The sequence below is a fragment of the Anguilla rostrata genome, chromosome 14 (assembly GCF_018555375.3).
Source record: "Anguilla rostrata isolate EN2019 chromosome 14, ASM1855537v3, whole genome shotgun sequence".
In the NCBI taxonomy this organism is placed as follows: domain Eukaryota; kingdom Metazoa; phylum Chordata; class Actinopteri; order Anguilliformes; family Anguillidae; genus Anguilla; species Anguilla rostrata.
Genome location: NC_057946.1, coordinates 26923603 through 26940328, shown reverse-complemented (window position 1 = coordinate 26940328; position 16726 = coordinate 26923603). Strand labels below are relative to the sequence as shown.

Sequence of the window (16726 nt, the reverse complement as noted above, 5' to 3'; positions counted from 1 at the left end):
GGAGGGAGAGAGAGAGAGAGCAAGAGAGAGAGAGAGAGAGAGAGGGACTCAGAGCCGTGAGGAGAAGAGGTGGCCCTCTGAGACGTCTCTGGGTTGAAGGAGAAAAAGATGAGAAGGGAAAGTGCAGGGGAGGGGAAATCACTAGGAGGGAAATGCTCTGTGAAATGCGCTGTGAGGCTGACTGAGATGTTTCTCAATCCGCCATACCGCCAAAAAAAAAGAATCACGTGCTTATGTGCTCTGTACATTTTCATGCAGTCTGAAATCTGTAATTGCAGTATTGGTGTACGGCCATTTTATCACATGTTTTTTTGTTTTTTTTTGACTGGAGAACAAACAGGTTGGGCTTAGCGGATGCTGAACACTTGGCAGTGATCTATGCTTTTGCTTTCATGGCTTTAATTTTCACGCTATTCGAATGAATCCAGTCTTTGGATGTGATATTCATAGTACATATATCCATTCATCAGAAATGGTTTTTCATGTTTAGCATCAAAGTCTGTTGACTGTGTATTCAAGTTTGAATACATCGTTTAAGCTTCATCCAGTCTAAATAGTTTCCTTGTTAAGTCGTTATGTGAGCCAATAGTATAACCTGCATTGGTGGCAATTTAATTGGTAAAGATTCAAAATGACAGCTGAAATCTTTATGTTCACAAAGGCTATGTATACATTTTCTTAAATGATAATTAATTCCCAAACTTTGTTGCATGCAAATGAAAGTATGAACTGTGATACCCTTGCTGCCATAATTACTCACCATGTGACATCACATGCCAAAGCACAGGGAAGTAATGGAAATTACCCAAACTGCTCCCTTGAATTCATCCCTCATTTTTGATCAACATCTCAGTTCTCTTTCCAAAATCTCACATATGTCACATATGTCTGAAACAATTTTTTTAGCTGAAGCCATTTAGAATAGAATCCATAGTTTCCTGAAAATAAAATGTCAACCAAGGCTTTCTTTGGACATATCAGAGTAGCATTTGTAAAATATCCAATAGCCCACAAGTCTCCAAAACAGTTAGGCTAGGAATAATGTTTCACATCGCGGTACATCTTTAGGCCAGAGCTTCTCTCTGGTGTCTGTCTGTTAAAGCCCTTGCTGAACTTAAGCTGCCTTAAAGCCAGAACCAGCCTGTTACTTCCGTAATGATTTATCATCAGTAATTGGATTAGTCTCCTCACCCTCTGTGCTTGGTCCATTTCAAAGGTGCAGTTGGGCCTTAAGACAGAAACTGTGTTTTGAAAATGTTTTGGTAACAGCAATCAATATCCTTCTTATACACAGTAGGATGCCCTCGAATTTCTCCTTTTATTAGAAAATGGTATGTTTCAGCTATTGTGCCTGTTTTTAATATTCTGACCCAAGCCCAGTTTAGTTGTATGTGCTAGCTCAGAGGATTTACAGGTACCATCTGTATTGTGATACAATTTGTATTGATCTTGAGTCACTTGGGCATTCCTTATTAACTACCATTGCTGTTTTATTACTTCTTAATTTCATTTGTATCCGTATGTGGGAGTTAACTAGTTATTGCACATCTGGAGTCAAAATAATTGATTACTGTATGTAAAAATGAGGTTTAAAAAACATTTACAGTGTTTAATGAAATCACAGAGGAAAAATAAAATTGGAAGAAGTGAACGAAATGCAATATGTTACCTTATACTTTGAAATCTATCCAGAAAATTCATTGATTAATAGCCAACCAGGTCCTAGTTACATGAACAATTGTAGTTATTTCAGAAATTATTTAATTTGTCACATGCTATTTCTTTGAACTTGGAGATACGTGTACTATATTTTCTTCCATTTTCTAGTGTATACAGAAAGACAATACATTTGTGGTGTGAGCTACAGCTAGATATAGTACTATTTACTGTTGTCAATGTTATCTATCTACTATTATCTGCTGAACATGTGTTTTGAATATCAACACCACCAATATTCTTCAGTAAATACAATAGGCCCGGATTATGGAATAAATTTGTCTAACCCTTGTAAGGTTTTAAAAATGCCACAGTTAATTTCACACTCATAAGTGAAGGAAAGACATGTTGGGTGTTTTTTGCAATAATCTTTAATGCATAATTTTGACTTCAGCTTAATACTCCCAATTAAGCCAAATTCAAAGAAGTGTCAGATTTCAGGTAAAATCTGTGGCCAATTAAGCTTTCAGAGTTGTGAGTATTCAAAGATGTGAGCAATTACTTATTTTAAATCTTTGAACATTCGCCATGTCCTCATTTGCAGACAAGTCAATATTTCACACATTCAGAATATTTAATCTTTTCTCTCATTGATTGTCTTGACCTTTGTTAAAATGTTTGGTGCCCTTTTGCTTTCTATATCTAAGGTTTTCACAGAATTAATAAAAAATCCAGTTAATAATCCATGCACGAAATTGTCTTTTTGTCTAGAGGATTTGAATTCCGGTCATTTGGATAATGTCCCATATATTCTGCTTATCTGTTCCAGATTTATTTGCCTTGAAGCCAAAACTTTTTTCTGTTCAAATTGAACTTTCCCTAAAACTTATAGCTGGACTGTATGTATGCTAAACTTCATGGTCCATGTTTTAGTGAATTATACAATGTTAATGTACGCATGTATATTAAATATATTTAACAAGCCATTTGGTAGTGTACAAATGTGGACAATTACAAAAGGTCTTAAGATTGTGTGCTACAGTACGTTAGGGAATTAAAGCAGAATACTAGCACCTGTGATTCTTTACTGAAATATAAATAAAAGATTTTGCTGGCCTATTGTTTGAGAATAGAAAAAAATGTATGTTTGAATCAATATTGAATCTATTTTTAAATATTTGCAGTGTTCACTCAAATGATGTCTACTAATGTGGATTTTAATGGAAAGTGCTGAAGTCAAACATTTTATAGTGTACATACTGCAGTGGTTTAACTCTGTTGCTGGAATTTAATATATGATTGCACAAGGCTATATATTTGGACTGGTACAACGTTAAATTTTTTAGGTCAATACATTGACAACATACTGCATTCACTACTTGTCAACTGCATGTCTGTGCCTTCACCTATTCTGTCAGATGCCTTAGAGAGGGGATATAAATCATATATATGTTCTTCTTCATTCCTTTTTAAATACAAACGCCCTTTTAAGAGCTTCCCTTATACAATCTGCAGCATGGAACATTTTTGGACTTCTAAGGAAAAGCTTCCCATATAGTGGAGAGGATGACATGAGCAGCATTTCCTGAGGGATCGGCTCTACAATTTCCTATGCTGCAGGCAATTTTTTTTTTTTAAAGGACGTGCCTCTAGCTTCTGTATAGAAATTGCATTAAGGAGGTGATAAACACAGTCTTTTCATGATATTTATGGTAGACAGAGCAGGGTAACCACAGTGTCTGTCCCAGCTGTATGTATTATCTTCCTCCGTGTATGTGTGGGGTTAACCGGTGGACTGGTGGTCTGGTGAATAGAAGCAATGGTGGAAATAGACTGTTTTGTCTCTTTTCTCCCTAAATGGCTGATTTTATATGGGTCATAAACTCCGTAATTAGTTCAAAAGGTTCCAAGGTTTTTTTTTTTTTTTTGCTATAGTCATGTCTTTATTTACAAAACCATCTTAATATATTTTGTTAGAAATACTCAGTATTTATTGAGTGATGGTTATAAAGCGAATTGGATGATATACAAAGTATTTTTAATAGATATTTATGGACATTTAAATCATCCTTTAACTATTCTTTTATTATCTAAATGCTTCTCACTATGTGTATAGATGAACACATTCGATTTTAATTCTTGATGATATAGTATTCCCACCATTCAGCACAAACTAACCAGACTCATAAATAACGCTGTGACACTTTGCTTATATTTTAGCTGAAAATTCAATGAATCTCCCTGAAACGGTCACACATATTTCAAGTCTATCCTTATTTTTTCTCGATTGGGATGTGTCTTTTTGCTTGTCCTTCAGTGGGAAGAGATCGGGGAAGTTGACGAAAACTACGCTCCCATTCACACGTACCAAGTGTGCAAGGTGATGGAGCACAACCAGAACAACTGGCTCCAGACCAACTGGATCCTCAACGAAGGGGCGCAGCGGGTCTTCGTGGAGCTCAAGTTCACCCTGCGGGACTGCAACAGCCTGCCCGGGGGCCTGGGGACCTGCAAGGAGACCTTCAACGTCCACTACTACGAATCGGACGACGAGGAAGGCCGGAACGTCCGGGAGAGCCAGTACACCAAGATCGACACCATAGCGGCGGACGAGAGCTTCACCGAGCTGGACCTGGGGGACAGGGTGATGAAGCTCAACACCGAGGTGAGGGACGTGGGCCCCCTGACCAAGAAGGGCTTCTACCTGGCCTTCCAGGATGTGGGCGCCTGCATCGCCCTGGTGTCCGTGCGGGTGTTTTACAAGAAGTGCCCCGCGGCTGTCAGGAACCTGGCCCTTTTCCCGGATACCGTAACCGGGGCCGACTCCTCCCAGCTGCTGGAGGTCTCGGGCACCTGCGTCAACAGCTCCGTGGCGGAAGACCTTCCCAGGATGCATTGCAGTGCAGAAGGGGAGTGGCTGGTTCCCATTGGGAAGTGCATGTGTCAGGCAGGCTACGAGGAAGTGAACGACACCTGTCAGGGTAAGTCTTTTGCTCTTCATTGTAGGAGGGACACCTAACCTAAGGCATAGAAATGAGGAAATGAGGCGCATATCTATTGAGAATAGAGGTCTATGTTTATCTGCTCTTCTCTTGAAAATTGTTAATGTGATACTGTAAGCATTGAAAATCAAACTCTGCATAAACAAGTGAAATTTGAGCATTAATCTTAGGACAAAAGTGGTATTCATTTCTCCACTGTATTGATGGAGCATCAGATCATGCAGCTTTAATAACTTTTTTGTTGTTGCTGTGGATCATAGTAACATTCATCACCTCTAATTAGATTTATGTCCACATGCCTCATTAAAAAAAAGGAAATTCAGAATGGTTATGATTTATCTTACAAGATGTATGCTTCAAATACTATTAGTGTTATAATAATTAAAAATTGCTTTATAATAAATTTAAGAACCAAAAAATGTGAAAAAAACCTCTTCTATGAAGTATTTTAGAACAGTTTTACATTACAGGCATTTAGCAGATGCTCTTATCCAGAGCAACTTTTTACATTTTATCCATGTATACAGCTGGATATATTCTGAAGCAATGCAGGTTAGGTACCTTGATGAAGGGTACAGTGTCCCACCAGGGAATCAAACCTCTGACCTTTAGGTTACAAGACCAGTTCCTTACCCATTATACTGCACTGCCGCCCCACCCTGTTTCTTTAGCACAAAGTATCTCACCGAGGGGAATGTCGAAGTTCTGGCAGAACTTAACTAGAGGTCTGGTATATACTGTCATACAGCCTTAAGCAGATGTGACTTTACAATCTCTTTTCATGCAAAATTCTGAAAAAAGAACTGAAAGGGAAACTGAAAAAGCAAAAGACTTTTCCCCCTTCTTCAAGGTCAGTCTCCCAGCAGTACAAACCCTGTTCCAGCCACTGTAACTGATAAATGGTTTAAAATTTCACACGGCTGCTTTTCTCTGAAACTCAAAACTGGTCACTCTGAAGACACAGTTATTCATTATTGTTGTTAAGGTGCTGTACGTATAAGACAGGGCTGGTTCTATACGTAGGTGACGAGGGCGGATGACTAGGGTGCTGTCTGTCTGTTTGGGGGTGGAGGGGGAGTGGGGCGGGGGGGGGGGGGGGGGCGCTTTGCCTTCCTGACTTTTGCAAGTTCAGTTTGGACCTCATGACAGGTTTCAATTAATGTCTGACAAATTGAATAAATGTGCAGTTGACCTTTATCACGCTTCTAAGTATAAAAATAAATGAATGGCAAATTTTCTTTTATTTCAGAGAACTTGATAATGCTCATTTTTTGAGTGTGTGTGTGTGTGTCTGTATGCGGGTCTATGTGTGTCTGTGTGTGTGTCTCTGTATTTTTTGTCTGAGTGTGTCTGTATGTATGTATGTGTGTGTGTGTGTGTGTGTGTGCTGTATGTGGGTCTATGTGTGTCTGTGTGTGTGTGTGTGTGTGTGCGTGCGTGCGTGCGTGCGTGTGTGTGTGTGTGTGTGTGTGTGTGTGTGTAAAGGGACATTGGCAGATGCATCACTTAGCTGTGATTTGCCTTTTCAGACAGTCAGACAGATGGTAAACACACAGGAAGAAGAACTTCAAACACGTGAACGTTCTCTTGGCTGTACTGTGTATTAATCAAAGCTGTATTCACTCCGCGGACTGCCTGCTAAATGCTAAACGCACGCATTCCTCTTCAATATTTTCCTTCTGCGTGGCTGGTAACGATGCAGGAGGTATCAATCACGTAAACACAAGCTCTCGCGCACAATTTTCAGTCTTTTCATCGCTAAATACGCTTTTTTTCCCTACTTCACGCATTTCTAGCGCCTCGCACAGGAAGCGATGTTTCTGTAACCTCGTTAGCCGTGATGTTTATTTAGTCACAAAGAAGCGATAATGAGGACGTGCCGCGGCGGCGAAACCGTAAACACGTCGGTGTGCGGCTCCCTGGAATCGGCCGTAATGAAAAGGAAGGGGAGTGATAGGACTGGGTGGTGGGACTGAAGCGACAAAGCAGCAGCTGTTGCCGGATGGCTGTTGCGCTGATTAACTGCGAGGACGAACAAACGACGGAGCGGCCTTGTAACTGTCAAAGTGTTCGCTTGAAAACCTGGACCGGACTTCATTAATTCTGCTTTTAAGATGCTCGATGTAGACCGGTGGTAACCAGTCGTGGTCCTGGAGATCTACCGTCCTGTAGGTTTTCATTTCAACCCTAATCTGGCACACCTGATTCTGCTAATGAGTCAAAGCCTACAGGACGGTAGATCTTCAGGAGCAGGGTTGGTTACCACTGATATAGACTAAAAAAAAATCATAATGTGATATGGCTAGACCCTTGCATTGGTAGCGATAAACATTTTTAAACTTTCTTTAAACTACAATTCCACATCAGCAGGAAGTGGGGCAGTTCAAACATTGAGCACAACATTAACCGTAGGAATATTAAATAAAATAATATCTGGGGCTGCTGGCTGGCTCGATCAGTTAAAGCACAACAGTAGTGCATGGATGAGCCCCAAGGCTACTGCACCACCCAGGGAATGGGAAGGTTCAGTCAGATAGGGTTCCGCGTTCTATTGTTCCCTGCTGGTCAATTGGGTGCCCACAGATTGCAGTCAAAGTCGCATATAAAATGGCTTCCACAGACTCTGCATTACGCAAGCTTTGCAGTGGACTGCAGTGTGAAAAGAAGCATCTGGCGACAACATCTTGGAGGAGAACTCTGAATGTCTACACCCCCCCCCCCCAAAACAGTAGTGAGTTTCTCGCACGTACGTGTTATCTCCGATTGCTGATGATTGGCTATTCCAAATCGGGGTGTGCACTGCTCAGCCCCCACACTGGATGCCAAATATATTTTAAAAATTAAATAAAATACAGCATTTAGGGATGCATGTTAATATTGGGATTATGTTGGCATTGGCCAATAATGGATGAAGATTACAGTCTATATGATCACACAACACACATTAATCAGAGAGGCGATCCATTTGATGCGCAACCGATGCTGTACTGAAACACAAGGAAAATTGAATGCTGAAAGAGTAGCCTAGTCATTAGTCATCTGAAGTTCTTTCATTTGCTTTTATTTTATAATTATTACCAGCTAAACTCACAAGCAAAGCTATGAGCAAAGCTGAAGCTACTTGTCTGGAGCTTCTGCAGTGTTTAAACACAAAGCTGAACTCTCTGTTTTCCCGTGCATGTGTCTGTAGCCTACAGTACAGTAAATCTTTACTTTGGTTTCCATGGTAACAAAAGAACCCCCCCTCCCCTTTTTTTTTGAATTTGAAAATGTTCCTCAGTTAATTAGATATATGCCAAATAATGTATATACAGTGTATACAGTTAAATGGCAAAGTATTCTGACAGTGGCACAATTTTTGTTCTACCCCAGCACACTGGATTTGAAATGAAACAATGGACATGAGGTTAAAGTGCAGACTGTCAGCTTTAATTTGAGAGTATTTACATCCATATCAGGAGATTTGTGCAGTCATTACAGCCCACTTAATACATTCGAGCTCCCCCATTTTAGGGTAGCAAAAGCAATTGGACAGATTAACATAATCTGAAATAAAGTCATCATATTTAGCACTTGGTAGCAAATCATTTGCATTCGAGGGCTGCCTGAAGCCAGCAATCCATAGACACTGGGTATCTTTCCTGGTGATGTTCTGACAGGGCTGTACTGCAACCGTCTTCAGTTCCTGTTCGTTTCTGCGGTGTTTTGCCTTCAGGTTTGTCTTCGGCAAGTGAAGAGCAGGTTCGGTTGGATTCAGGACGGGTGACTGAACTTGGCCAGAGAAGAGCATGCCACATTTGGCCCTGAAATATTTTTTTTTGCTTTAAGCAGTATGATTTGGGGACGGTGCAAGATAAAGCACCATCCAAAGAGTTTTGGGGCATGTGGCTGGATCAGAGCAGATGAGATGTTTCTGTACACTTCAGAATTCATCCATCTGCTGCTGCTGTCAGAAGTCTCATCATCACTAAAGACAAGTGAACCAGTTCCAGTGGCAGCCTTGTATGCCTAAGCCAAAGCACTACCTCCACCATGTTTCTCGGGTGGGGGGGTGGGGGGGTGGGGGGGGTGCTTTGGAGCGTGAACTGTACAGTTTTTTAACATACATACATAACTCTAATCCTGCCATTCTTTCGGGAGGACTATACAAAAGGCTGTAATTGCTTCACGTGTCACCCAATATGAATGCAAATACCTTCAAATTTAAGCAGACTATCTGCACTTCAACCTCATCCATCGTTTCATTTGAAATCCAGTCTGCTGGAGTACAGAGCCAAAACCCCAGAAAAATGTGTCCTTGTCCAAACACCTCTCCATTTATCTGTATTTATACGGAATATCTTCTGTTTTGGTTACGTGTCATCATGACAGATGCGCTGATACTGAGTTTTGACATCCTGCTTTGTTGATGCCACATTAAAGGGTGAGGTTTCAGCATGGAGCAGCAGTCCTGTGTTCATACGCGCACTAGCCCTCTGTAACTCGTATCTCCCACCAGCGACGCGGGCGGCGCCCCGGCCTGATTCGGGCAGCCGTGCCCCTGGCTGAGCGCCCGGTGTGGCGTTTGGCGGCAGCCACGGACACCAACGATTCACCCCCCGCAGTCTGTCGCGCTCCGGAGTCCCGCGTTCACAGAGCGCGCTCAGACCAGCCCCCGCCACCATTTCATCATTTACTCGCCCCCCGCCCCACGCTGCTGCGTCGGACTCGGCTCTCCCCACCCCCACCCCGCAGCAGCCACGACCAGGCCCCTCTCCCAAGGGCGGGGGCGGCACTGACGGCAGAAGCGGAGGGAAAAGGAGACTGGAGCGCATCGTGTAGCGCCGTGCGCGAAAGCGGCCGTTTGGCGGTCTCTCGTGCCTGCGGCGCGCGGCCGTCCGGCTCCTTCGTTTGTAATTAGGGTCCCTAACACAGGTCAGCCTTCCCCACACAGCTAACGGAAAACTAGCCATCTGCACGGGATGGGCAGGGCTGGACGCCTGCATCGGACCTCGGCCAAAGGGCTCTCAGACAAGGCGCCACTGAAGCAAAGCGCCGAGACGAAGCACCGCGAGACGAAGCGGGGAATTGGTGTCATTCACAGTGAATGCAACATTAGGCTGTTACAATTCCCGAATTAATGAAGCGTGGCAGCCGCAGCTGTATATTATATTTATGCTAATTTTCATCTAGAAAATTACCGCGAGCGTGTTACTCCAAAGCACCTGAGATAAATAAATGAAGGAGCTGTTAAGTCATTATGCACACTGTGTAAAGTGTGTCACAGGAGGTGTAAAACTAGATGGTTTTTAACAGGAATTTGATTGGATGAATGAAGCTACTTAGAAGCCAGTTACATAAGCAGTTTCATATTTTGAATCGTAAAGGTTCATTTTATATGCATTTGTTAAACAGTTGTTCATACCTAAAATGATTTTATTTAAAAAATATATATACTTATAAATATCTTATCAATACAGTGTATATATTATATATGTTGCAAAAGGCAAAAATATAGGCCAATATTTAGCTAAAGGGAATCACAAATTGCATTTGTCAATTCATGTTGAAATTTTAAAATATTTTGATTGTCATATTGTCCACCCATTATAAATAAATTCACAATTTTGGTTGAAATTCCGTTTACAGTTTTTTACAGTGTGTGAAGGGTGAGTCTTGACTGTTATAAAATGTATAACTTCTGTTACCACTTCACAACTTAACTTACATGTTACTTTAGTAAGGGTGCGTGAGTGCTTCTCCTGAGGATCTTCAGTTCTAAGATAATTATGAGCTTGTCAATATCTGATCACAGCCTATCAGTCAGATTGTATGTCATGTGATTGACGTGAATTTCAGAACCTACCTGCATAACAAGTTCACCTGTGCCAATTAAGGCAATTGACGTGCAGGTGTGTGGCTGAAAATCATGGCAGTGTAAGAGTCTTGGGTTGTAGGGGACAGCGTTCTGGTTCGGGATTCTTCTAGGTTATACGTTTTAGTTAAAAGGCTCCTGTTTCATATGTATTGGCCACCAACATTGTGCACAGTGATTGAAGTTTCTTCAGGTAGCCATATTGTTTTTTGTTTAGTTTTGTTTAGTTTTTTTTCTGGTTTAATTATCCTTATGGGACCTACACTGTCCTCAAACAATTTGAGCTTATAGTTAAGCTTTGCCTGCGAGCGATCCTCTGTTGCTGCTGCTGCTGCTTGTTTTCTGGTAAGAGACTGCAGGGAAAATGATATGATTCACTGAACCATGGAGATAAATTGATGTTTTGGCTGGCTTACTTGACCTTTCCCGACCAAAGACGTTATTAACCGAGACAGCGCCAAGCTGTGAACTGCAGTGTTTCTCTTTTCTTTTTTTTAATTTAATTGTAATTTTACTTAATCAGCGACGCTGGCTGTGTCGGAACCGGCCCAAGCCTCGCCCAGGGAGGGGAGTTAAGCCGTCACCTGCCCTGTCCCGCTATTGTGACTCAACGGAGGTCAGTCAGACGCCTGCGGTTTTCTGGATAAGTGTGGGCTTACGGATGAATGGCTGCGAAGCAAAGCAGGGATTCTGGATGCACTACACAAGCCTTAGTCTTGAAAAAAAAGAAACCAAAAAAAAACAAAAACTAAAGGAATAATTGAGCGTTTTGATCTAAGAAAATCAAAGCGTGTTCGAACCGCATTCTCCTTTTTTAAATTCTGCTTGTTTATCTTTCTTTATTTTTTATTTTGAAACTGGGCGCTAACGGAGCGTGCGTTATCTGCGCTTCGCAAATGTAGGTCAAGCACAAGCGAGCGGCCCGCACTCCAGCGTTTCTGAAGGGCCGCATTTGACGCGCATGTCGGCGGAATATCTTTTATTTAATCTCTGCTGCTGCTGACGGTTCATTCACCTTCGAGCAGTGCCTTTGCTGGTAACGATTTGACGTCCACGTCGATAATTGCACTTAGCGTTTCGCGCTCCGGATCAGTGCTCGTTGAATCGAGCTCATCGTTGCTCTGTTTCTTAGTGTCAAGCAGGTAAAATGGCCAATTCATCTTCCTGTTTCATGTGAACCATGCTGCCAAGCGGTCCCAGGATTCAAATAAATGTACAGATCAAATAAGCGTGAGCCCTATGTCCTCTCTTTACCCGTAGGTCTGTTTGGCCTTCATTGAATGTTTAATGGTGCCTTATGGTCAAATATTATTTCACCTGAAACCAGACGAATGTAATACATATGAGATGCTATATGAGAACCTATTTTACAACCTGTTTTAACTGGCAGTAGCTGGTTCACATGTTAGCTCAAAGCATGCTTACCGGATACTCTCACAATGGAAGCGTTTGCATTATGTTGCTTTTACAAACATACTCCATTTTTAGTGCCGTTCGTACAGTGAAAATAACGGCTGTGACTCTGCGGTTTTAAAAATGCAGAATGAAGGTAATAAGCATGTGACTCAAATTAAACGGCGGCGGTTCTGCGTAGCGATGAGGCCACGCTGCGCTTCACGCGGAGGGACGGGGCCGGGTTTAGCTAATTGGCAGCGGCACCCGATTCGAACGGGGGCTGCGGGAACCACGGCGACCAGTTTTTTTTTTTTTTTTCCTGCTGTGAATTAAATGGACGGAATGTCACACTCGTCTCTGAGGAATTCGGGGGGGGGGCCTCGATGAACACTTTCTGAAAGCGCTTGATCTCCCGTGATCTCCCCTCTATTTTCATTCCTGTCATCCATTACTGCAGGAGATGTCAAACTCGATCTGGTCAGTCGCAGGCTGGCACGGGGAGACACGGAGACTCGCGGCTGAATGGGGCCAGAGGCTCAAAGATGTCAGAAAGCTTCCCGCCATGCGAATCCTAGAGTAACTGCAGGGTTTTTCATTCCGGGATTTACGATGTTTTCGTATTTCAGGTCCAGATCTGTGCATTTATTTATTTATTTTATTTTTTTGCAGCAGATTTGGGCTACATTGTGTCATTATGCTCCATTTTCTCAGACACATTAATTATATATCAAAACATGAGCAATATAGCATTGCTAGATATTAAATATCTAGGTTAGTGTAATAGTTATTCCTCTTTAAAAGACACTTCTGGCTGATTCATCCATATCATTCGGTATTCTAGAAGCTTCCATTTTGGGCCACATTTTTATGAGGGTTGCAAGCTCAGTGTGTCCCGGGGGCTAGCTTGATGAAGATGTTTTTTCTCAAAGACGGTTAAACAGAAGAAAATCAAGCAGGGCTAAACGGTGAGGCATTTCATTTTCAGCGCTTGTGCGTGATGCTTGCCTGGATGTGAGTGAGGGTAAGCGCTACTCACAGGAGGTTTATATCTGCAAGTTGTTCACGAGAGGTTTGTATCTGCAATATCAGACTTACCCACACTAACAGGGACATAGTTACTAGACAGTTTATGCCGGTGGTTCCCGACCCTGTTCCTGGAGATCTATTGTCCTGTAGTTTTCCATTTAAACCCTAATTTGACACACCTGATTCTACTAATTAGCTGCTCAGTGAGATCTCTAGCTGTTGAATAAGGTGAGCTTTGTTATGTTTGGAGTGAAAACCTACAGGACGGAAGGTTTTGGGACCATTGGTTTATGCCATAAATTTGAACAGTATTTTTTTATTTATTTGTTTATTTTTTTTGTTGACCAGTGTGTCACATTTTACTTTCAGAATATTTGATGGCTTCCTGATTTCTAGCCAAGGGAAAGAAGAAAAGAAAAAAAATCTCTTGAGGGACATATTTCAGCTTTTTTAACAACTGACACTTCACTTTAATGCCAAAGCTAAAGTACTGAAAAATAAACACAACCGTATTTTTCCGAATTTTGACTCTTTGAAATCACTTTCTTTTTAAAGAAACATAAGCGGTACAGTAAATGGCAGTTAAATGGTGTCATTTTCAAAGCATTTCCACCAAGGTGCACATTACCAACAATTTAAAAAGGGTATATTTATTGTATACACAATGCTCACTGAGAAATTGATTTGGTCAGAATCCAAATGAATGCAGTGGATTGTTATATACAACAATGTTTGTGTATGTGTTTTACAGAGCCAGGTTCGGTAAGCTGTGATGTGCCTTTCCTTTTTAACCTACCCAGTTGTTGGTAAAATATTCATATTCAGCTTTTTTTCTTCCATCAAAGCAGCTTTGTTTAAGTGTCTAATGCTACTGTGCTGGGAGCCAGGTGTTAGGACTAGGTTTGAACTGAACACATTTTATCTGTTTTAAAGTTGATCATTCATCTGAGATTTCTTGGATAATTTTGTGACATGAAACCCAGCAACAAAAATGTCAATAAACAGAAGCCCACTGTATATTCATGGGTGTAAAATATTGGCTGACCAGTGTTGGATTTTAAGAGCCTGTTGATATTTAGAGTGCAGTTGATGTAATTCTGATATGTGACTCTAAAACATTAAACAATTTAATAGTATTAGAAAATACTAGACAGGTATTATAAAAAATGTTGTTTTAAAATAGCAAAATTATTTCATTAAATGTATTTAACTTTAAAAAAACAATACATTAAAGCACACCTAAGGCCTTTCTAAGTTAGAAAATGCATGAAATACAAGCAAAAAATAATAATAAACAATACAAAAAAATAATAACTTTGCATTTAGCTACTAAAACAACAGGGGATTAAATAAAATTCAGCAGCCATTTATCTAACAGTTTCCTTTACAAAACCTCTCTCAGTGGGGCTCTTGTGTAGCCCGTCCTGTTGAGGCTCTATTCCAGTGTATGTACAGCATGTTCCAGAGGCCTGGTGTGAAGCAGGTTGGCAAATACTTTTTGCTGTAGGATTCTCAGGGAGGGGTGAGTTTCATCATGGACCAGCGGCCTCCTTCGCCTCCCTCCTTCATTCACCTCCAGCCCCATGGCTACTGTGGGTGTTTTGCTTGTCACGGTGTTACTGTTTTGACAGCAGTGTTACTTCCCTCTAAAACACTGTTGACACCGGTATTACCAACCTTCGCCACTAGGGGACTGATGGATTCCCTCGTGAGGCATGGCTCAAGTTTAACATTCAAATTTTAATAATTCACAAAATGCATTGCAAAAAGCAACCGGAATTCTTACAAATAAAAAATGCAAAGTATAATAAATACAAGACAAAATAACTTTTGTATTAAATAGCCTAAAGTTAAATTGCCCTGATAAGGACCTAAAACAAATGGCCTAAATAAAGTGGCATCAGCATTGCAAAAATGTAACATAAACATAAAATAATCAAATGAAATGCTAATATAAAAGAAACAAAAGAAAAGAACAAGTTACCGAACAGAACTACACCATAGGCCTAATTTACAACTCTGCTAGGCAACTGCTTGTGTGACCTACCCATAACAACAGCGTTATTTTAATGAATAAAATACTGGTATTGATGATGGCCTTGTGCTTCGTGTGCCACCAGTTAAACCGACCTCTGTGCCAAGTCTAGTCGGTGTACTGCGGCGTGGCCTCAGACCTTTGGAGGAGTGTGTGTGTGTGTGTGTGTGTGTGTGTGTGTGTGTTCGTCTTCACTAATTGCTCTATGCAGAATGTATGGTGGAGGCTGCAGACACCGGGTCTGCCCTGCCTTAGAGACCCCGCTGGACATTCCAAACCGGGAGAGGAAATAAAATACCAGATAAAGATAAATTCGCTCGGCGGTAATGGGGGCGCCCTTTATAAAAAGCGGAAAATAAATCCTTCCAGCACCGCCGGAGTTCTGGAGTTTTAAGTGAGCTTTCGGAAGTCATTAGGAGTCTGTCAGGAAATTTGTCAACCAGATGAATGCAACGTTACGTTATTGAATTGCGGGCGTGGAGAACCTGCGATTTCTCCATATTTACTCAGGGGTGCTCTAGATGAAGCGGTGTGGCTCAGTGACCTGCGGCCCGGAGTAGAAAGTGCTGCTTTCATTTCAGGGATCTTTCCAGCTATGAGAATCGCTCCTGCAGAGGAAGCAGATCTGATTACCAGGAGCTGCTGCACATATCTTACTCAGGAACTTCATTTCTTTACAAACTGGTCTTGTTCAACCAAGGCATTGATGATTAAAACACTTTTAAGGTTGTGTGCGTATAATGCAACAGCCTGAATTTGTGTAACTTCTCGGGTGGTCCTCACATCATACTATTTATTTGAAAACTTTTGTTGTTATTTGTATGACAAGGCAAGCATCCCTTCTGTGTATCTGTCTATCTGAAGTTTTTGTCTTTTTTAAAATAAATGGCAAGCCGAATACCGTTGGTTATGAAATCTGTTACAGTTCAGAGCAATAATTTGAAAGTTCTCTGCCTCCTCCTTAATCGCCTAGCCTAACTCTGCCTGGACCGGATTAATTACCTATTAGCCTTTATGCAACAAATTAAGAGTCTCCTTTTCTGCCTTGTCATTGGAACGACACCCTGTCTGAAATTTCTGAGGGGGGGGGGGGGTCACAGCCCCCAAACCAGCCTGCATCACAAATGAGCCCCGCCAGTCAAGCATGACAAAATCTAATCTCATCTTGAGAGGGGGGGTGAAGGGGGGGGTGCCCATAAAACAGTCTGATCCCGCAATTTCATGCCCTGCGTTTCACCGGGAAGTGTTCTGAGTAGCAATTAAATCTGTACGGTTAGCAGAGCTAAGATGCTATGGAAGGAGGCCGTTTGAAATGTGGGAAATCATTGTAGAAATGCTGTAATGGTACGGCTCGGTTCGAGTGGTTGCAGGAAATCGGATGCGCCTGTCTCGCATCGGAAAGTGGCAGGAATTCAGCTCCAGACAGATTTCGTTTTCGGGAATCAGGGCCGTGCCTGGCCAGTCATTTTTGTCTCATAACTTACAGTTAAGTACAGTAACGTTCACTTAAAGATCACTTTCAGTGCTCCACTGAGCTCCATTTAGCCTTACACGAATGAATGAATGAATGAATGAATGTTCAAGAAACTGTCGTTTTTAAGTGAAAGCTCATCTGGATTCCTTGTTGCAATGTACTTTAAATCTGATTTATAAGGAACATCAGGTAATATATATATTATGTTTATTATGTATGATTGTCTGGCTCTCCTTTGAGCATGTGTAGATTCAGCAAAGCTTTGTGTTCTGGCAGACAAAAGT

The 16726-nt window shown here is 41.6% G+C and overlaps 1 protein-coding gene across 4 annotated transcripts in view; it reads left to right on the top strand.

Annotated features, from left to right (window-relative positions):
• Positions 1-16726, top strand: part of LOC135239386 (ephrin type-A receptor 5) — a 71869-nt gene that overhangs the window by 10875 nt on the left and 44268 nt on the right. For 3 of the 4 annotated variants that reach the window (XM_064308000.1, XM_064308002.1, XM_064307999.1), the window contains exon 3: positions 3974-4637. In XM_064308000.1, the coding sequence (XP_064164070.1) occupies positions 3974-4637 (664 nt within the window). Of the gene's footprint in view, positions 1-3973; positions 4638-13302; positions 14026-16726 lie in introns of those variants that run through there. The other variant, XM_064308001.1, reaches the window with a different exon arrangement.